General features: G+C 44.8%; 1 protein-coding gene and 1 long non-coding RNA gene across 10 annotated transcripts in view; one reads left to right on the forward strand and one right to left on the reverse strand.

Moving 5' to 3' along the window:
• LOC105278878 (septin-7) overlaps positions 1–20160 on the forward strand; it is a 32602-nt gene extending 12442 nt beyond the window's left edge. For 5 of the 9 annotated variants that reach the window (XM_011338312.3, XM_011338310.3, XM_011338311.3 and 2 more), the window contains 9 exons: positions 4845–5319; positions 6931–7138; positions 7390–7642; positions 7957–8146; positions 8341–8506; positions 9487–9528; positions 11107–11242; positions 11405–11568; positions 13130–15794. In XM_011338312.3, coding sequence (XP_011336614.1) covers positions 4845–5319; positions 6931–7138; positions 7390–7642; positions 7957–8146; positions 8341–8506; positions 9487–9528; positions 11107–11242; positions 11405–11568; positions 13130–13289 — 1794 coding nt within the window. In that variant the 3' untranslated portion in view covers positions 13290–15794. Of the gene's footprint in view, positions 1–4844; positions 5320–6930; positions 7139–7389; positions 7643–7956; positions 8147–8340; positions 8507–9486; positions 9529–11106; positions 11243–11404; positions 11569–13129; positions 15799–17000 lie in introns of those variants that run through there. The other 4 variants (XM_011338314.3, XM_011338307.3, XM_011338306.3 and 1 more) reach the window with 4 other exon arrangements.
• Positions 12273–13193, reverse strand: LOC113563119. Its single transcript, XR_003407330.1, has 2 exons — positions 13104–13193; positions 12273–12603 (listed from the first exon to the last, which is right to left on the reverse strand). It is a non-coding gene; the product is annotated as an uncharacterized LOC113563119 (long non-coding RNA).
• Positions 20161–22048: the final 1888 nt, after the last annotated feature.

The raw sequence follows: 22048 nt of genomic DNA on the forward strand, positions 1-22048 counted from the left end.
TCTCTCCCGTGAGAAACGGCAAATTATCACGTTCTCCGCGCTTCGCCGATTGATATATCGCTCTTTTTTTTTTCTTTGCGAAGCGAATTCGAACTCGAAGACGTCGTCTGATTCAAGCGGAAAAAATCGGCGCTTTGCCGACGATCGGGATGACTTTTCGATCGATTTTCCGTTGTCCGTTGTTAACGAGCGCGATCGAGAGTCGCTACGATAATTTCGCGATCAATGAAAGGCGCTTACGAGGGAGAAGAGATTCCTTGTCGGTTCATCGGCGGCCTCATTAATATGAAGACGAGCGGCGGACTTCAGAAAGAGAGAGGGAGAGAGAAAAAGAGAGGAAGTCAGTCGTTCACTGGAATTTCATGAGTGCGCTTATTATGATGCAGGCGGCGAATGAACCTACATTCGCTCTGCTCGAGTAATCTCTGCCCCATGGCAAAATCTGCAGAGTTCTTTTAATGCCGAAGTGTAACGCGTTCGCCGAGGACGCGATATTCCCGTGACAAACTAATGTGAAATACGAACGAAATATCGAACGAAAGTGCGAATGGAATTTTCACGAAACAATATTTTTTGTATAATTGTTTTATTATTATTTTTGACACAATTGTTATTAATATTTAGTAAGGTGTATTATTAATTACTCTGTACAATTATTTCTTTATGAAAGCATAAACACTGAATTATCGAAATTCGGATGCAATTTGTGCGGAATAATAATTATAATCGAGCTTCGCGATAGGTGTGCATCAACACAGGCGTTAAATGTTGGTGTCAAGGTATCATTTATCAGCCTCGGGTACGCTCGAGTACGCTCACGTGTACGTTCCCGTTTAACAATTAACAGTTTAACAATTAACGTAACTTAAACGCATCCAATATATTCATGCATGATACGGTAACCGTGCTATTAAAAGAATGGCTTCGCGAATCTGCTTTCTAGCAACGGTATATAATTATTTCATGATTAATTAACTAATTCCAGTCAATATCAGGTGTTTTACGTACAAGCATGATCGTTTGAAATAAATGTTCGGTATCTGAAACGTACTTTAATTTATCAAAATTGTTACAAAATCAGTAAGAAATTTAATTGTAACGCGAGCATGTTATCAAAAATCTTATCATCCTATAAAATTACTCTAAAAATTAAAAAAACTATTTGCCCGAACTTGGTGTCTCGATTTCGTCGAGGGAAGACCGCACTCGTTACCGTCTCGTCTTGTTTCCCACGACGAGAGGAATCTCCAATCGCGTCGCGCGTTGAAAACCGAGTGGGCACGTGCCGCGACGCGGACGTAACGCGGTCGTTAAGGTGAAAGTTCATTCGCCCTCGCCGTGAAGGGGATGATCATCGAGCGGTGTAGTCGGCGGAGACTCGGCGAGAAAATGCAAGCTAGGAGAACGAGGGCCGTGAAGTGCTTGACAAGATAAAAGAGCGTTGTACGGATCGTCGTGGACGTATGCGATATGCATTTTCCACGGAATCGATTTAATCGACTCGCCACGACAATGATGGCTCGTTATCCAGCGCCGGTGGTGGTGGTAAAGATAGTGGTGGTGGCGAACCTTGCCGAGAGAGAAAGAGACGGACGGAGTATTGACCTACGACAGGGGTTCCCAAGCCTGGGAGTCAAAGTTGGGTCACGAGGGGGATGCTCCATGAATTGGCGATTTCACGAGAAAATGACGACAATCAAAATTCCGCGATGTCGGTCAAAAAGGAGGACAGGGGGAGGGCTTAAAGGGAGAGGGGCCATGTGAGAGGTATATCTTGCACCAGAAAATTGCATTTAACTGCAGCTACAGTTCTCTTGCAGCTCTGCGTGTCTCTCCGTTGCCGCGAGTTCCATTCTCTCTCCAAGAGACAGAAGGGGGGAGGAAGGGGGAGGTATTGGTGGAACTCGCGCGAAACTGGGTCGTCCTTTCCTCTTCTTCCTCTCTCTCTCTCTCCCCTTTTTTTTCTCTCATGCACATGAAACACACGAGTGTCCCGAAAACACGGCCGTTTCCCGAAAGATCTGTTCGCATCGCGCGCGACGCTTTGTGTCTCGGCGAGTGACGTTGCAGCACGGTGTGGCGGATTCGCGCAATGGACCGGTTTCCATTGTCGTTGCCGTTGGCGTTGCCCCATGGATCGTTCGGTCTCTCGTCGCTTCATTCCCTGAGTCAACACGGGGGAACAACACGAGATAATGCCGAGTGCCGACGATCCATAAGCTCGCCGTTGCACCTTCCCAGAGGAGAGAATCTCGGCGCGCACTGTGTCACCCTTTCCCGATGATGATGGCAGCGAAGCGATACCGAGCGATAACTGATAACTTAAAACGCGAGAAACGCGATACGCAAGATGATTCTTAGAACCGTCGCGCGTAAAATATCGGTAATCAGATTTAATCAAATCTAATAAAAAATAATCTAGTAACAAATAGAGTAATTTCCGGGATGGATGGTCATGTTTACTCTAATTACAAATAAAAAAATATAAGTAATCTATATAAATAAAATATCAATAAAAAACTAAGGATAAAGGAATATAATTGCATAATACTGTAAATATACAATACATATACGTATATCTCTATTTTTTAAGTAAAAATGTCATTCTACAATACAATATTTACAATAAAATATCGAAAGCCATAATGATAACTTCGACGCAGTGAGAATTTTCGCGATTTCCATCAAATCATAATACGTTCGCGGCAAATCTCGGCAGCGCGGCCTCCTCCGTGTCGAAAGGGGAGACCGGAGATATATCCCAAGCGCTGCGACACAAAGCTGCGCCGCTTTAAAGCCACCGCACTCCATTCGCTGTGTCCCGCGTCACCCTTGCTACCTCTCTTCCCCCTTCCTCGTCCCCACTTCCTACCCTCCCTCCTCATCGCACCGCGTACACGCGTGAAATGCTTTTAAGGTGCAATCTCGCGTACGTTGACTCGAAAGAACTCGCGGAACGATGACTCGCGCCGGGTTTATTGGTCGAAACGACCGATAAGCGAGAACTCTCGCGCTTCTCCGATCACCCTTCAGACGTTTTATATTTGTCAGAGGTTGAACGACGCTGAAAGCGCGATTAAAATCTAAAGAGAACTTTAAACTTTTCTTCGCTACGGCAACATCAGTCGAATAGCGATTGATAGAGTTCAACAACCGCTATCGTTACGCGCCAGAGCAATAAAATCACGTTTTTTATTTACACACGAACATGTACTTTGAATTGTTTTAATTCTAATTTTAATTTTAATTAAAATTAAAATAAATTTAAAATATTTAAATAAATTTTAATTTTAAATTTATTTAAATTTACGTTTAATCTACAAGCCTTTTCGGACGTAATGATGACTGTTAGGCGGCGTTAGCGGCTAGGGGGTTAAACAGAGTCCACATTATCGAACTGCGTCGCCTGACCTGAACTTTGCCACGAACCGATTAGCGCGTTTGTAATATCGATTCGCGACCAAGTTCGATAATGCGGACCGTGCTTTAAGCTCGCCACTTTAAGTTCGTCAGCAGGAACCGAAACTTCTTATTGACGCGGTTCATTCAGGCGGACAGACAGTGGTCGCCGTTCCGCCTTGACCTTACGCACACTCACGTTTACGCGTTGCATCCACGTACGCACCCGGATTATCAGATTCATTCGTATTCCGTGGCCAGTCTGCGTCCAAGTGTAACGGAACACGTGGTGCCGTACCGCGGTTTCCTGTATCGTCGCCTTATAAGTCCCGACGAAGGCGAAACGATCGCCTCGTAGAGTTTACGCGGCCGATCGCCGCTCGTAATTGGAAGGAAATATTGAAATAATGGTCGCTAATGACCGACAGAAGTCAAACTTTGCGGAAACAAAGTCACGAAAAGATTAAAATATTTTGGATGCAAAATGCGAAATTTAAAAAAAATATAATACATAAAAATAATTTGTAGACATGTAATATTTAATGTTATTTATTAAAAAATATTTTAAAAAATTATAATATTACATATAATATTATAATTTTTTTAAATATGAATATATAATCAATATAATAAGCGGGACAAATAAATTATTAAATCCGACAGCTTCTCTTTCCCCCTTCTTCTTTCTTGCAGGGAGAAAATAATTTATTCTGTTCTATTCGGACACTTAGTATGCTGACCACTTCCGGCCGGAAGTGTATAAGACACTGCGGCAGCAGAAGCCGCGCTACCACTGTCGTCGGTCGGTGTGCAATATCGATCGTTCTACGTGGCACGGCGCGGCGATTTTATCTCTCTTTCGCGAGTATTTACGCGTTTCGCGTACGAGTAATGTTACGGTCGAGGTAGCGCGTGGAATCGCGCGCACGGTGTATTCATCGGTACCATGAAACAATTCAGCTCCTTTCTCTCTTTCTCTTTTTATCTCTCCGCGATGCGGCGGAACGCCAAGTCACGTGCTTTTAAATTGCGAAACGCCGCGGTGCTTTCGCGTTGAACTGGATTAAAATTGAAGATCGGCGTAATCGAGTTGCGACGTGAAATTGTCTAAATTCAAGCCGGTTCTACGGAAAATACGGTATTACGGACTACTATTGATCGGAGACGGCGGACGAGATCCGCGAGTCTCGTGCCTCAATGCAATGCGTCGTAGTCTCGTCGCACGCGAAAATGTTGAATAAAATTCCGCTCGTGATAAAACCACTAAATCGAGTATTTTCTAATCTCACAAGAACTAATATAATTTTTATTATATTAAATTATATTTATATTATATTTATTATATTTATTATATTTGTATCTGAATTCTCAAGACTCAGTGATGCAAAATGAAAGAACCAATAGCTCAAATGGATTAACACACGTGATCTTTTCTTCTCGTGCAGATCCAGGCGAAGCGTGAGCTGTTCTTCAAGGGCGATAGCACAGGGATAATCTCGTCGCCATCGGTGCCGTCAGTACCACCGCCACAGCCACCGACGCAGGCTCCCAACTCCCAGGTGAACAACTCTTCAACGACAACGGCATCGAACAACGCCACAACGGCTAGCAGCATCACGTCGCCAAACACGGCGCCGATATATACGAGCGGCGCCACGTTGACGGGGTCCAACACGAAGCCGCGGCTGCCATCCGCGATCCCGAACGATGCCTCGGAAGACAGCAACAGGCGCGAGTCCGCCCGGATCATCTCCTCCAAGGAGGACAGCAACAAGGAGGCCAGTCTGCTGCAGCACGCGCGACCCATGCCACCCACCAAGTCCAAGGTGCTCGATGGCTATGTCGGTTTCGCCAATCTGCCCAATCAAGTGTACAGGAAAGCCGTGAAGAAGGGCTTCGAGTTCACGCTCATGGTTGTAGGTAGGTAATAATGTAATCTGCAATGAAGATTGGAATAAGTGCCGAATGGGGAGTCTCTGATGGACTTGGGTTCACGCTCATGGCCATAAGTTGACGATAAGGAGGTCTGTGATGAAAAATTATGTATTATAATTCTAAAAAGATCAAGAAAAACGACTTCAAGAGAGAGAAGGATTTTATCCCAAACGAATCCTGAGCACGTCGGAATCATGGAAACCAATCACGCGGGATCAGCGTGCGTCATCGATACGTGTGAAGCTCGCTCACGGCGAGAAACGCGATCCCGTTCTCGGAGGTCGAGAACGTTATTAAAACATTGCGGAGTTTCAGTTGTACGTGGCGGCGGAAGAACAACTGCGCGGTCTATCGCGCGAAGGCACGAGAGCCGCGGCCAGGACAAAGGGACCCGTTTCTTCTTCTTTGGCTGGGCAGCAGCTCCGGTATTCCCATTTCGTCGGGAATATCATCTCGCGCGAGGCGCAACTGCTCATCTGCCAAACACGTGCGAGCTCTCTCTCTCTCTCTCTCTTTCTCTTGCAACTGCATCAAGAAGACTGTCGCTGAGGTCCAGCGGTTCTCACGCGCCGAGGATGATCGGCGCCCGGGGCTGGCTCGCTTTCGCAGCACGTTTGATTCTGACCTTCGCTCGGCGGTTTCTTTTTACGTTGACCTCGCATTATGTATGCAAATGGACGATGCATGATTTATTATGATTATTGACGCTATAGCGCATTTAGCGCGGTCAATCAGTGGCGATCATCAGTGGCGATGGTGATTAGCGTCACGTAGCTATTGCGTGGCTGTCCTGGAAGAATTGATAAATCGCTAAATGTAGCATCCGCTACGTTAACTTCGTTGGCCGAACTTGAGACGGATTTCTCAAGGTGGAAAGCGGTGATTGAAGGTTCCTGGCACTTGAGTTTCAAGAGTCTGCCGATCATGTTTCTTATAAATAAGCAACGGAAAGATTTAGGCAAAATAACGCATACCCTATCCTAGATAGAGAACTTTCTCTATCTTACTTACTTACATCGTCGTACTTACGCGTACGACGATAACGTAACAGGAGTTATAGGAATTCGGTCGAGTGTTCATGCGAGCGCTGATAAAAGTGCTGTCAACGGTTTTCGAGCACGCCGGGCGCGCGCGGGTGCAGTAAAAGAGTGTCATTGGGTCTGGGAAATTTGAGAGCGCGGCTCTGCTGCGTGCGGCGCTATTATTAGCCCGCGTATAAACGGAGCCGTTCCTCCGTAAATAGAGCAATTCAAGTGCTTACCCTTGGCTGAAGGCGGTAGGCGCGGCGGCACTCCAATGCGCCCGGTTCAAGGTTCGCGCATTAAGGGGTCATGGTACTCGTCCATGGATCTCATCTCGTGCCTCGTTTTCACTCGCCAGTCGCCGAATTCAACGTGATTGCGCCGATTGCAATTTCGGAAAAACGTCCGCCGCGAATGTCCTCGACGAAGATTAACGATCACGACGGCGAGACGTTCAATTGGCCGCGAAGATCGCGGCGATGTCTCTTGGAACGTTTCTATAATTAATTAATTCTTACGATTCTCGGTAAATGTTCAAAGTAGGGAGACGCTATAGTCCTTTTAATCTTTCCAGGCGAGTCGGGACTCGGCAAATCCACCTTGATCAACTCCATGTTCCTGGCGGACATATACAGCGCCGAGTATCCCGGACCCAGCCTCAGGATAAAGAAGACCGTCGCCGTGGAAACGAACAAAGTCATGCTAACTGAGAACGGCGTCAATCTCACCCTCACTGTCGTCGACACTCCCGGTTTCGGTGACGCTGTCGACAACAGCAACTGGTAACTATTATAAATTGTGGATTCCTACCGGCAAATCGCTCTCAAAGCGGAACGCTTGAACGAGTTCCCGTTCAGAAAATTCTCAAGGAAACTTGACATTAATGATTAATGATTGTAACTATCTTCTTCCAAACTCGTTCGTCAATTTATCTTATTTTATTATTATTTATTAGTTTCTACGTCTTACGTCTTAATTATGTCTATCTCAATTTGCCGTAATCACGTTTTAATTATATCTAACGTTTATCCAGTTGGGTGCCGGTGATTGACTACATCGAGTCCAAGTACGAGGAGTTCTTGAACGCGGAGTCCCGCGTGACGAGACGGCAGATCCCGGACAGCCGAGTGCACTGCTGCCTCTACTTCGTCTCGCCCTCCGGCCACGGATTGAAGCCGCTCGACGTGGAGTTCATGCAGCGTCTCCACGACAAGGTCAACATCATACCCGTTATCGCCAAGGCGGACACTATGACACCGGACGAGTGCGCGCATTTTAAGAAGCAGGTACAAAAAAACACTCGGGTTTCGATAAAGAGAAACAGAGCATCCTTTACTTTTTCCGAATAATCGTTAACAATTTTAAATTCGATCGCGAATGTAAAAGCAAGAAATGTCGTTCGAAAGTTACTTCGAATCCTCAAGTAATTGTAATTGTAAGAAATTGTGAAATACAATTAAAAATAATTAGCCGTAAAACTAATTTTCTCTTTCCCGTCGTTCTTGTATTTTCTCCGTAACTTTATTCTCTTTTTCCTTCTTGTATTTTCCCTTTGCAATGCTTAATTTAATTATTGCTTTCGCTTGTTTTTTTCTTTTAGATCTTGAATGAGATCGCGCAACACAAAATAAAGATCTACGAGTTTCCCGAGGTCGAGGAGGAGGAGGACAACAAGTTCCACAAGTTGTTAAGGGACCGAGTGCCGTTCGCAGTCGTGGGAGCGAACACCGTCGTTGAGCACGACGGCAAAAAAGTGCGGGGCAGGAAGTATCCGTGGGGAGTCGCGGAAGGTGCGCGTGAAATTTTAATAAAAATCACCGGTCTCTAAATCTCGAGGAAGACAATAATCAAAATGTGCGATCCGAAAATTTGTAGCATTTAAAGCGCGCGATTGTTCTTCGTTTTGCATCCATCAAATTTAGCCTGCTTGATTCGCGGATTGCGCATTGTCTCCTTTCTGATTCTTTCATTTCTCTCTCTATAGTCGAGAACTTGGAGCACTGCGACTTCATAGCGCTGCGGAACATGGTGGTGAGGACGCACGTGCAGGACCTGAAGGACGTGACGAACAACGTGCACTACGAGAACTTCCGGTGTCGCACCCTGGCCGGCCTAGGCGTCGACGGCAAGCCGACGAAGGCGTCGAACAAGTAAGTCACGCTCGTGTCGCTCCGTGCGACTCGGATTGCAATTTTTCGTCACACGTTTGACCATGTATGAGAAACGTAATTGTGCTGAAAGATTCTCCTTCGCATCATCCTGCGAACGGAGAAAGTCGTGCGTCGTGATCTTGACCGAGCCGGTCAAAGAGATTCAAATGAGAAATCGTAGTTGATATAAAACAATGATTAATATTAAACAAGACTTGGGAACCGATTACTCGCCCAGGTTCACTCGCATCGCTCGGAATTAAATGATGAAGAAGCCTCCAGGAACGTGTTTTTCGTTACGACAGTTATTTTTGCTCTCACATTGCATAATGCGGCGCAATTTATTAATTTAGTCGTCCCGGCGAGGAAGGGGACAATATTAGCATCATCGCCGGATGCGATGAAAGCGACGACGGGACGACTGCTCGTCCTCTTCATTCGGGATTACGACGCACGTTTTGTCCGAGACGCGAGCAAGATTGTTTCATTGAGTTTGATTTGAGCACGCAGTGTATCTCGAGCGAGCACTCGTATATTGTGTATGCAACGGGACGAGACGACGACGAGATCGTCCGTCTGTCTCTCGAGCCTCAGCGCCTCCGGCTTCGTGCGGCGCCGATGCTCGATCGAAGTCGTCGATCGACCGAGTTGTCGCTGTCCGAGACTGCTTTTACCGCACGCATACGTCTGTGCGTTCCCGTATCTTCGCTCATTGATTTTTGCTCTCTTTTTCGTCGTGCGGAGCAATTCAGAGAAAGGTTGTGCATGCAAACTAATCGAAGGCCTCCCGGCGACTCTCGCGCTCGAACCACCTCCTAACACGTCTCGACCGCGAGCGAGATCCGTATCCGTAGACTAGACACGAGAAACGCTGCCGAGGAAGGAAGGGCGGGGGGGGGGGCAAGGGCGAAGGACCCCCTCGATCCCCTCGACAGCGTGTCACCCGTGCGAATTTTAATGGTGAATTTCTTATTGGTCAGTTTGTGCCCGCCAGGAGTGATGAACAGTTTCATGACGGTGTGGTAAGTCCTTCAATAAGGCTCTCAAAAGGATGTACTATGGTTTTGTGTGCACAAGCCTTGTCGAGTTACGAGACTGTACTCGGAGAAACTCTCGATCTGGGAGGGCTCGCTGAGCGCGAAATTAACTTTCACGATTTTTAATAAGAATTAACAGCTCTTGTCCTGATAAAGAAATAATTGATTAAAAAGTAGACGAGTCGAGCTTCGACGATTATTTACGATTGTAAAATTCATTTCGGGTATTCGGATTGAACTTTTTCACATCGTGAGATCGATCAACGTAATCGAGTAATCGCATTCGGTGCATACGGTGAGCTCCCCGGAGACATTAGACACAAATTATCGCAAATTACATGTAATGTGCCGTTTAGAGAGAGAGAAAGAGAGAGAGAACGATTGGTAAATCACGTTGTACACTTGAATGTAACACGATTTAGGTTTGCTTGCCGCCTGTGTACTTATTATTTACGTTTACGTTTATGTTTGCGTCTACCATCCAGATGGTCTCCCTGCGCGAAAAGGAAACGCATCCCTAACCCCGATCCTTATATCTGTAAATATTAAATATAACTTCTTCTCGCTTTATAGATCTTGCGGTGGCTATCTTCTGCGTGGGAGTCTCGATTTGCGTCGCGTGTAAATTAAAATTTAAAAAAAGTATAAAAATAATTTTTTTAGTAAATGCGGAACATACATGTGGATACATACGTGTACGCACACACACGGACGCACGACGTTGCATAAAGTTTTACAGCAGATTCTGGTGTGTAATCGTCCACTGTGAATATAGAGCGGCTAATTGTAATTGCCACGATAATTGTTCGAAATAGTAACGATGGAAAACCAATTACTCGCCAATTTGCGTAACATCGATCCGATGCAAATCCGGGCTCCAGCGCTCAACTCTTAACTGATCGCGATCTCGCAGAGGCTTATGAATTATCTGTTCATACTCGACGATAACAAATTGTGCTACCAACAGCAAAAATAGCTTTTTATCGCTACCTTATTTTTACTTGAATTTTAATATTACTCGCGATAAAAGCTACCGTATGAATACCGTTTTACGCTGATGCTTTCTTGAAGGATAGATTCGTAGCCTCGTTGTACTTGATGCGCGACTCATCCACGTCAGTTAAAAATTTATGTATTAAGCTTATATTAACTTCTTTGCAGCACGCGTTGTATATTTGCTAATAATTCAGAAGAATCGATTTGCCATTGTAATTGGAATTTTATTTTCATGATGATACATGTAATATTTTTGTTATTACGACTAAACACTAATAGTAAATTGAGACGTAGATGAATTATAAACGTGTTAACGATATAACAAATTAGATAATTTATGTTTTGCTTATCGTCTTCGATAAAATAAATTCAAGGTTTGAAACATGTGCTGCAAAGAGCTGATGAGAGTTTGCGAAAGCGTTAATGATTAACGATTCATCAAGGTACCAAAAACTTTTAATTATCGCAATCACATACATCGTCCTGTACATACATATTCCGATGATCTTTATTGGCATACCCATCGGATCTCAGTATAGTTTAATTCGCCCGATCGGATCTTTATAGGAATCCGTTGGCGCAGCTGGAAGAGGAGAAACGAGAGCACGACAACAAGATGAAGAAGATGGAGTTGGAGATGGAGCAAGTCTTTGAAATGAAGGTCCGCGAGAAGAAGCAGAAGCTGAAGGATTCCGAAGCGGATGTGAGTAAAGTGCCTCCTCATTTTCAGCTGTAAAAACAAGTCTTGCTTAGATTCATTCTTACTTCGGCTTCCAACAGGATTGACTGTTACCTGAGTTACAACTTGAACGAATAATGAATAATATTTGAATAAGAGTATATTAACACTGGTACCGGAAAATAGTTGCAGAGAAGGCACGAGCAGATGCGGCGCTCGTTGGAGCAGCAAGTGCGAGAGCTCGAGGAGAAGAGACGAGCGTTCGAGGCCGAGAAGACCGCCTGGGAACAGCAAACCGGCCACAGTATTGAGGAGCTGCGTAGGCGCAGTTTAGAAGCGAATTCGAAAGAGTAAGTACGCCTTTATATCGACGTGAGAAGAGAGTGGGAGGGAGATGCTGATCGTTTGATCGTTGTGTTTCCGCTGTTGCACTCTTACACGTTTTTTCTTCATACTCGCTCCGTTGTGCCTCTCGAGGAAGGTCTATTATATCGTTGTTTTCTCGCACGAGATACTCGTTCTCTGTCTTCTATTTTTTTTTTTAGAGAAAGAATAATATCTTTTTTACATTTCGCTTTACTCTCTGTTCTTTTTTTTTCTTTTATCTCTTCGCAAGAGACGCTAATACAATTACGGGCGAATTAACGAAGTAGCTATACCGCTTGAGACTGTCGCTGGTGATGTAGTGTGGCTCTCTTAGAGTTGTTTTAGATATTATTCGGTTTGATACACGGTGCAAAGGCCGTTCAGCGCAATTAGAGTCTGGCGCAGAGCTTTCGATAACTTTTTTTCTCGTGCATTGCATCCGGTCCACTATCGTATCTTCTTTCGGCTGCAGTCCGGATCGAGCGTAGAATCGATTTTTGCGCATCGAAGTTTGACGGGCCTCAAAGTCCGAACGTTGGAATTGTAAAACGTAATATTTTGCTCTCTGCTTGACTTTCAGCAGGCTTGAAAGTCATTTTCGTTCGTGTGCTTGTCGATTAAATTGCCGGGAAAATTTCATCGGGGAATATTCGAGGAATATAAAGACGGAGGGGAGAGAGAAGGAGAATACGATAGTGGACGCTCTATATTTAGTAGCTGATACATATTCTTCATATTTGATATGCAAATTGAATAGCCATCGCTCGCACCGCAATATATTTCATTTGCGCTTGGCATTTACACGGCCCTTCGCCTTCCCGATCACATCACGCAGCTTGCACTAAACAATCGGAATCATTGTCAACTCGATTTTGAGAGACCTCCGTGAAACTCGCGGTGAAATTTTCTTTTGTAATTAACAGTTTCACGCGACGTTGTCCGCACACGTGTATCACGACTTCCATTCGCATTCTCATCGTCCATTTAGCGCCGAACGGAACTGCCCAGAGTCTCAAGTTCTGTGAATATTATTACAATAATTGCTGAGCTTCGCGAAAATATTATCAGATGCAAAACTTTGTAAGAATATTATTAAACAATTAGATTAATTATCTTTACGAGAAATATGCAATATTAGAAATAACGTTAACGTGAAGCATCAGTACATTATCCTCTCAAATTGAGACAAGATAAATGCCAGGACGGGCACATTAGGCGCTAAACACGATCTGGTACGCATCGCCGACGTAGTCGCGCCGCTTTTGCCGGATCCAAGAAGCTTACCAAAAATTTACGGTGCGAGAAACGTCGGCGATTCGTCGAGGCACTGTCCGAGCCTGTCACCCTGTCGTGGATTTATAATCACGCGTAGAGCTAAGTCCGCGACCGCGTGCGATCTATGCGAGCTCGCTCCCGAACGTATGTACGTACAACGTATGTACACTTCGCGAAGCGAGGAAAAGAGAAACGAAACGGTCCGGCTTGTGTTTTTCTGTCTCTTGTGTGTGTGTGTGTATACCATATCGGGGTGTCCTCCTGATCTAGGACGGGATCGGTGTCCTCCGAGGGATCTGGAGGCGGCGGGGGTACATTGAGGGGCCCCCGACGGATAGGCAGCCTCCTTCGTCGTCACACCAGTTTCAAATCACCTCAAGACAGCCCCGCACAGATACAGCTTGTCATACAGCATCCTGAGCATCCCTAATAGTGACCGTCTCCCTAGAATCTCTCGTACGCGCTTGCAGGAATCTCGTTTGCCGAGGTCGTCGCGCGGACTCCTCACCCCGCGCTCAACCCTTATCCGCGCGATCATCTCCCTTCTCTCGATGAGAGTATTTCCCGACAATGGTCCTGCGAGGATCTCTGTCCTGAAATAAGAACGAATATCAAAGTATCCTAGGTCAATCGGAAACAATCAAAATACGCAGAGATAAGAAAGAAGCTATTCGCGAGAACGATGTAAGCTTGTACGGATAAGGGTTGAAGAGAATCCTCTTGTACTTGAGGAGAGCGAGCGCTGTCTGTTTGGACGATATCGATTCGTCGACGGTGCTTCAGTGGTAAATTTTATGATGGAACCAGTGTTTGTGTCTCGGCAAGAATCAAGTAATAAAAATCGTAGCAGTTCCTTGCCTCGCTGAGTTTCTTACTAATTTATATTATTTTTCAGACTATTTATATATTATCCACAACGGTTTCTTCATCTTCTTTGCAAGATGTTAAATTTTTAGTATATTAATTCCTAAATTAAGTTTTTTCCTTTTCAACAAGCGGACGTGCATTGATCCGCAATTTACTTACATCGTCTTTCAATAATGTGACTGCCAATCTCGAGCTTATGTATCTCGAATATATTTACATGGAGATTAAGGGTATGCCTCATATATATGTACTCGTTGTGATAGACAGCACTTGCTCGCCTCGACGCGCGCGTACACGCGCTCGTTCACCCGTTCGATACATATCGTAATCCAAAGCGACTGTATATTTCTAGCGAGAAGTGGCCGCGGGCCACTTCATATAAGCCGCAAAGTTATCGCGCACAAGGCGTGCGCTTGTACTGACGAGCATGTAAAACACGTGACTCGATAATCTCGCATTTTGTACCCGATCGTCTTCACGCTTTCACGTATCGCTTAATGATTCACGACAATGACTCACTATTCATGATCCACTAGGTCGGCGACTATCGCCAGAACTGCGTAACAAGCGCTTGTTAGATGTACACTTAACGATAATACACATAACGACCGTCGAAGCCAAGGAAAACCGAGCGATACCTCGAGTGGAGGATTCCATTCGAATGACTTCGATCCGTTTCCATTTGTTTCCGTGGATTTTGAGGAATTTGGTCCTCCTAGTTTGTTTTCTCAACAATCGCGCAATTTCCTGCGTCTTCGCACTGAAGTTACACGGCTCGCGTTACAGTCGCCTGTTCCGTGCTCGCGATTCGTTACATGAATCTCATTTTTCTCTTACATTTCGCCGTAGTAACATGCTCGTTGCGCGAGTACAGAATCTCAGTTTGCGGCAATAAATCCGACGATAGCGTTTGCGTCTCAGAAAGTCGACGGTCCAGGAAGCCTGGGAAGCCTTCTTCCGTCTGGACCGTTCCCTTTCGATGTACTTTTCATGTCATTTATCGGTTTCCTCGCGTAATCGTTTACGGTAAATCGTGCACAGTGGAACGTATGATAATGTAGTGCAATTAGACGATAGTGTATCAGCAGTATGTACATTCGACGATAACGTATTTTTGGCACTTTGATAAAACTCGGAAATGTATATGTAAACGCGTATGACAACCGACTGCATAATTATCGCACAATTATCGCTCTCTCACTGCATAGCAGTGTCGTTTTTTTTAATACTCTATCGAATCGGCGTTCTACACACGCACGTACACGCAATCATTACACATGTCAACCCTTTACCGCACCGCGTGCCATAAGTCCCACTTTTCCATCAATAATTTACCAGTGCAGCCGGACTTGCGGCTGTCCCACATCGCATCAGTCAGTCAATCATTCATTCGTTCATTCGTCTCGCTCGATTTACGCGTTCGAAGCTGCTGTTTGTACTTTTCCTTCATGTTAGCGAAGACGTAGCTTTATTAGCGTTACGCCAAATCGGGCAAATTGTGCGCATCGTGTCCCTGTTAACGTTTTACAGAAGCAGATCGTGCCGAAGAAATAAGCTGCTGAGTTTACTTGCACGCTGAAGCTAACGTGAACATGATCAATCGCGACTGAAGAGCATTAGAGCATTTCTTCCCCTTCGTTCGATCAAAGTTCATTGTCCTTTGCGCGAGACAGAGAGAAAATTCGCAAAGGAAATTGGCGAGATTTGTTTTTATCGCTTTTATCATCCGAAAATGCGGCGAAGGGTTGAACGATCACCGAGTCTGAGTGATTCATCAGCGCGATTTGTAAGATCAAGCCATTGTAAACTCTGAGCAAGCTGTCGAGCCGACTCGTCCGAGTCACTTTGTCATTTCTCTTCTGTTAGACCTTCTCGTAGCCGCGCATTGCGATGAAGTCGCTCGCGTAAGCATGATTAGACGTTCCGTTTGGATCGTTCGCGTCGGGAATGATTCCAAAGAGAGGACGGAGACAGCTTGGTAGAGGACATTAACTGCCTATTACTAATACTTATACATTGTTAATTTTTCATTGATCCCTTTTTTCGCAAATAAACGCAATGCTTACCTAAAATTACTTACTAACCGTTTCCACACAGGTGTCATATTTTTTTGTAATTTTTTCGCTTACCTGTATTTTTTGTGCGAGCGTTTCGCGAGGCAGCGAGGGAAATTCGTGATCGCGTTTGCGAGGAAGAGGACACGGATGGAGCACATCGTTGAAAGATGCAAAAGGGCGCAGTGCAAATGCAATGGGAGGTGGACGCGGTTTTCCCTCGCTCGCTTTTCATCTTGCGTGTTACGGTTCGCCGTGTAATGTTTCATCGTTGTCCTCGCGCGTGTGTCGTCACTTTAAAAGATCTCGCTTCTCGCGAGATGACTTCTCGTTGCGACGCAATGTAAAAGTCCGCAAGTAGATATTTTTCTTCTTTTGCCATTCCATTTTGCATCCGAGCTCGTTATTAAAGTGACGACACGTTCGCGTGTTCTCAATTCTGTGTCATGTATCCCTATCTTACGTAAACGTCGGAGAGTATCGGTATCACGTGAAATATCAAATTATCTCGGAACGCGAGACGCAGATACCTGACAACGGGGGACAAGCAAAAGTTAAAACGCAAAAACGGAAACGACGACAAGACACACACACAGTGACGCCAACACGTAATTCCCGGATACACACGTGAGACTCGCATGTGCTCGTTGGCCGCGCGAGAGAGAGAGGTGGACTCGAAGCATGGTTTTTTCGCATGGATAGATTTTTTTTTATTACACAAAATCCGTGACCGTAAACCGTTTGCGGTGCCTGAGGTGCCGTCTGCCGCTTTAGACGGTTTAGTTTTGTTTTTTCTGAGTGTGTCGGCGCTTTTGAGAATCTTTCCCGAATGAATCACCCTCGAGATCTGCAAGATCGAGGTAACACGTTAAACGACAATCGAACAACCGAAGTCTCCCTCGCTCGCGAGGTTCGTAAGAACAGTGCTGCGTAAAGAGAAACAGGGAGAGAGAGTTTCCTCTCGTGATGTAAGTAACACAGGTGGTAACATGAGCATTACATAACAATATTAATGTTATTATCTCACCTTTCCTTTGTCAGAAAAACATCTCGGTATGTAACTTACATACGCGCACGTATGGAAGCTGTCGAGGCATCGGATGATGAAAAACTCACGTAGCATGCAATTACCGTCCGACAATCGACCTCCCGATGATTCATTAGCGATCTCATTGGCGCAGCAATAATCGGGTGACTTGATATGGGAATTCTCCTTTCAGGGCTGTTGATGGTAAAGACAAGAAGAACAAGAAGAAGGGCCTCTTCTAATCAAATCGAACGGCAGAAAGAAAGAGAGCGGGCGGGGACGTTCCGGTTCCGGCGTGGTTGTTGGCGTCATTACGGTGACGAAACACCGGGTTAGATAGCTCCGATCGGTCACCTAGGCTCGTACGCGATATGTAGGCGTCCAGCTGAACATTCGACCTTCCGATACGCGAGCCTACGGAGACGGCTATTCAGAAAACGCAGATGGCTGGGTAGCCAAGTAGGAAGGACTTCGCGGGTTTTAATTTGGTATTCAGGGGTCCATCGGACTAGGCGACGTGTGCAAGAGAGTTGACGAAGACTGAAGAACTACGGTTTTGCGAAGGATCAACAGGAGGACCAGCGACAGTCCAACGAAGCTCTCTGGAGCCGAGGGTCTGATCTTTTCGACTTTCGATCAATCAAAGATCCGACTCGAGAACCTGAAAGAGAGAGTCAGCAATGCAGCGTTGGCTCCCTCGTCGCGGATCAGCTGCCTGGCGGGTGGTTCCGTTTCGTTTCATTGCCCCAGCATGCTTCGCGCAAAACAAGGAAAAAAAGAAAGGGAGATTCTACGACAAGGTGTGTTCGCGCCTGTGCTTTTTCGCGCTTCCTGCTAGTATTCAATCGACGGGGAGAGAGAAAGGGAGACATAGGAGTGCTCAATCGTCCTTTCACGACGCTCACCAGCACCGTTCAATCGCCACCGCCATTTACTTACATCAATTGTACAAACGGAAGTAACGAAGCGACACGTAGACGTAAATTTTTGGAGAACGCAACTTTCGTACTTTCCTCGGCGCACGAGTTAGCATCGTCTTCAATTTTTTGTATGTTTATGCGTAACAATGGAAGCACTATGTTCGTCGCCCTCTTCGCCGCCGATCGTGATTATGATCACACGCATTTTGCCATCGACGGAATTCAAAGATCATCGTTATCATCATCGTTATCTTGGAACTGGGACAATCGAGCCTCTCGCGTTCTGAAACTCATGATGTTAAATTATTCGGCCGATAATTTGTCAAAATTACAATTTTGTGAAATAAATCTGATTTGATACGATTCATGGAAAAACGGTCTCAGATGCTTCTGCATTCGCTTCATGCCACTGCAACGACTATCGTAATCAGCCGCAGAGGGAGGATGAACATGATATGCACAAAACAGCGGCCATATAAATATATATACATTATATAAATATATATATTTATGTATAAAGCGGGAGGAAGCGTAAGTGTAATTCTAATACATGTACATGTAAGCTGCGCCTCGCGACGGGCGCGGGAAATCGATATTACGTTAGGCGATACTTCGTAAGGGCGAATTACTGTATAAATAATGAATTTAGGTGTTGCTCGACTACCGCGATTCAAGACGGTGCGCCTTCCCTTCTTTTTGTACGACATCCAAGTCTCATGGGAGCTCTTTCCGCCCTTCTGTATAACTAGAAATTATCGTGACACAAACTTGAATTGGTAGAATTGTTATAATAAAACCGAGACGATGTCCCACGAGGATAATGAAAAGCATTGCTATTATAGTATTATTATTTTCACCGAAAAAGATTTCAGAACGCGCCGTCTGGAATCCATCGACGTCAATATGTTTAGAGACTAATTGTAAGCTAATTAAGTTACTTCTCTGTGCCAACACGAGCGAGGAAGTGAGCAATTTTGTAAGCGAGCGGTCTCGCTTGACTACCGCGACAAGACTTCCCCGGACGCGTTTGAAGGGTTCAGGGGAAACGTCTGTATTCGACTCTCGCAGCGGTGCGAGTGTCTCGAAACCTGAAAGCATTTTCGTTTTCGCGTTTCTCCGATAATCGGGTTATCGAATACGCCGGTTTTTCTGCTTATTTCGTGTCGTTCGTTAATTTATTATTCGATCTCACGTGGGTTCTGTTCCCTTTGACTTCCCCTACCTAGTGGTTCCTTTCTTTCTTTCTCTCCCTGGAGTGCGTGTATATTTGTCGCAAATGTAAATACCCAACGTTTGGGTCAAATATAAATAACGTGTGAGAATAAAAATTGCAACTAAAGGGAACAGATCCGCGAAACGATGCACAAAGGCCAGTAAAAATTGTTCGACTATTCTCATTTTCTCGTTTGATATTATCTCTTACTTTTATCGCGCTGTGCTTCCCCCGTTTCCTTCATCTCACGAGGGAAGAGAAACGCGTGCGTGCGTGCGTACGCCACATTCCTATTTTGTACGCATTTTTCTAACTAGGCTCGCCGGCTCGAGCGTGTCGTTTCACCAAGGCTGTTTTTTTTGCCGTCATCCGATTTTACTTTCGCATTTATTGTGTGCGTCGAACGATTAGAAGTACGAAAAGAAAGCTCGAACAGGTGTTTAAAGTCATCTGAAATTACGAGAATGCAATCCATCGACGGATTGCTTTATGGCGCGTCGTATGAAATAACGCAGGAGACATCTGAGAATTCGGAGTACTCTTCGGATAGATTTCTGAAGGATTTCAGAATTCAAGAAAGCGAGAAAAGCTTTAGAAATCAATACGAGGATTTGATCTTTGGTTTTCCTCAGATTTCTTCAGGAAGATCACGCGCGCGTGTATCAGCGTTTCTCGCCGGATCACGGCGGTGATCGATTGTACTTAATTACCGTATGAGAAATCCACGCGATCGTGCTTCCATGGTTCCCCATGAACCCCCAGAGCGCGACGACGAGGTGACGAGGCGCCGAGCCGGGCGGAGGACCTTTACTCGAGGTCGCAGACGGTATTATCGATAGCTATATGTATTTCTATGGACGATGCTTGTAATACGGTTTAAATGGTAAATTACTCGTAGGATCGTTGTAAAGTGACTCGCGTGTGCGATAATCGATGTAATTACGTTCGCTCCGGAGACGAGAGACGGGAAGAACGATCCAGGAAGGGGACGATGAAGAGGGAACGATACAGGAGGGAGAGCGACGAATTCGAGTAGATAGATGAGAACAAAAAAATATATATATATTTATTATATATATATAATTTTTGCCCTGCCACGGGTGAAAACAAAGCTGCCGCCGCTAATCGTAGACCAGTTGTAATAACGACTCACCATTGTATCGCGACGAACACTTTAGAGTATGTATCTCCAGTAAATTATATATAAAATTATGTGACGAGTGATCTCTTTTTTCTGCTCCGTTTCCTCTCCCGCGCGCCTTCCTTTGGATCCTATATAATAGTGATAAATAAATGAACAAGCGATTTTTCAAAGGGCATGCAAACCTTGTTTTTAGCTCTTGAATCCTGATGCCAGTAAGCGCGCAAGACGGGGATACTCAATAGCAAGGACCCCACCGTTTCGTAATTATCGAACGTTATCGTGAATGCTAAGCCAAATGAATTCTTATCTGCACGTTACGTGTGCTACAAGAGTAAAGTCCATTAGGCTTATTATTCGCGTGTCTTATCGGCAAAATAATTTCGTAAAAAAAAATAGAACGTGCAGTTGCATCACTTCGTCGCATCGCATATTCCTCCAGGTAACTATACAATGACAATTAATAATTCATGTGAATATTTACATAAATTAATAAGTTAAATTTCACGTTCATGGTCATTTAAAATGTATACTTGCGTGACTTGATTTTGCACCGTGTCTATGTAAATTAGTAATCTGTGCAGGCACATCGCACTTTTTATGAACACGTTAATTTTCATTGAAGAAACAAGGAATTACCAATTTGCATGAATGGTTATATAAATTATATAATAAACACATGTGGACGCCACAAGTAAAACGACGTCCGCGTGTATTTCGTTTACTATCTTTTTTGTGGTCCAAATCCGACGTGGTCAGTCAATATTTCGACCTTTACCTCGATCGCGGTTCGAATTCTCATTCTCGATAAATCGATAGGTGCGTCAATTCCAAATTTACCGGTTAGCTCACGCCACGAGCGACCCGCGTGTTCTCCGGAATTCCTTCGTTGCAGGGGTCTGCTTTTACTTGTAATTTCTCAGCGTGCTTCTAACGGCAGCTATGCAAAGATAGAAAATGGAAAGCGCCTATTAAATATTTATTTTTTTACACGCGTATCCTTCGATGTGCATGTACGTGCAGTCACGCACACACCTTCGAATTCGACGAAGTCCCGCGAGTCGGACGGACAAAATTCCCCGTCTCTTCTCATGGTTACTACATAGTCCTCCTCGCTTCGCCAGTATCCCCACGACGAGACAGGCGTGAAAGGGAGATGAAAGAAAAAATGACAACGCAACAACTTGCAAGAAGCGAGTTGTCATCGCGAGGATAAATGAGCGTTAGATGGAGAGTTAGTTAGATAAGAGAATAAATATGATTCGAGCGTAGTTTCAAAATCGAGAGACAAAACTATCGGTAGATGAGTTAGCAACAATGCACACGTGTGCGATTTCGATGAACATAAATTATCGACTCGCGGTCTTATCGAAACATTGTTGTTGCAACTCGTGACAATTTGCATATCTATTTGATTAGAGTGGAACATCGGAGTTTCGAAATGTCTGTTGAAAGAACAGTGGGACTTTAGAGTCAAAATTGACCTGTAAGGGAAACGTTTATCAATTATATTGTTCATCATTAAAAAACAATATAAAAGCAATTATACTGTTCACCATTAAAAAAACGATATAAAATCAATAATATTGTTCACAATTATCGTTTATTCATTTCCAATTTCCCTTACACGCCAATTTTGGCCGTAAAGTCCCACTGTTCTTTATTCTCGCTTCCTTATCCCTTTCTTTTTTCTTTCATCGTGCGTTTTTTCGGAATGTAATAGCGCGACCGTAGCGTTTATTCCCATCGACGCGCGCCTACCATGAAATTTCGTTGTCACGGAATCCCCTTCACCGGTGCGTGAATTTTTAATGCTTGTAGAAAGTTCATAGGCGGCCGTAAAACTCTTCGGTGCGTCGAGGAAGATCCGTGCCCTCGATACGAGTTTGTCGACTTCTTCAACATTAGGAACTTCGCCTTCCTCTCGCTGCCCATGCAGCACAGAAGCTTGCGGCAATATTGGAGCA

The sequence above is a fragment of the Ooceraea biroi genome, chromosome 12 (genome assembly GCF_003672135.1).
Source record: "Ooceraea biroi isolate clonal line C1 chromosome 12, Obir_v5.4, whole genome shotgun sequence".
In the NCBI taxonomy this organism is placed as follows: Eukaryota; Metazoa; Arthropoda; class Insecta; order Hymenoptera; family Formicidae; genus Ooceraea; species Ooceraea biroi.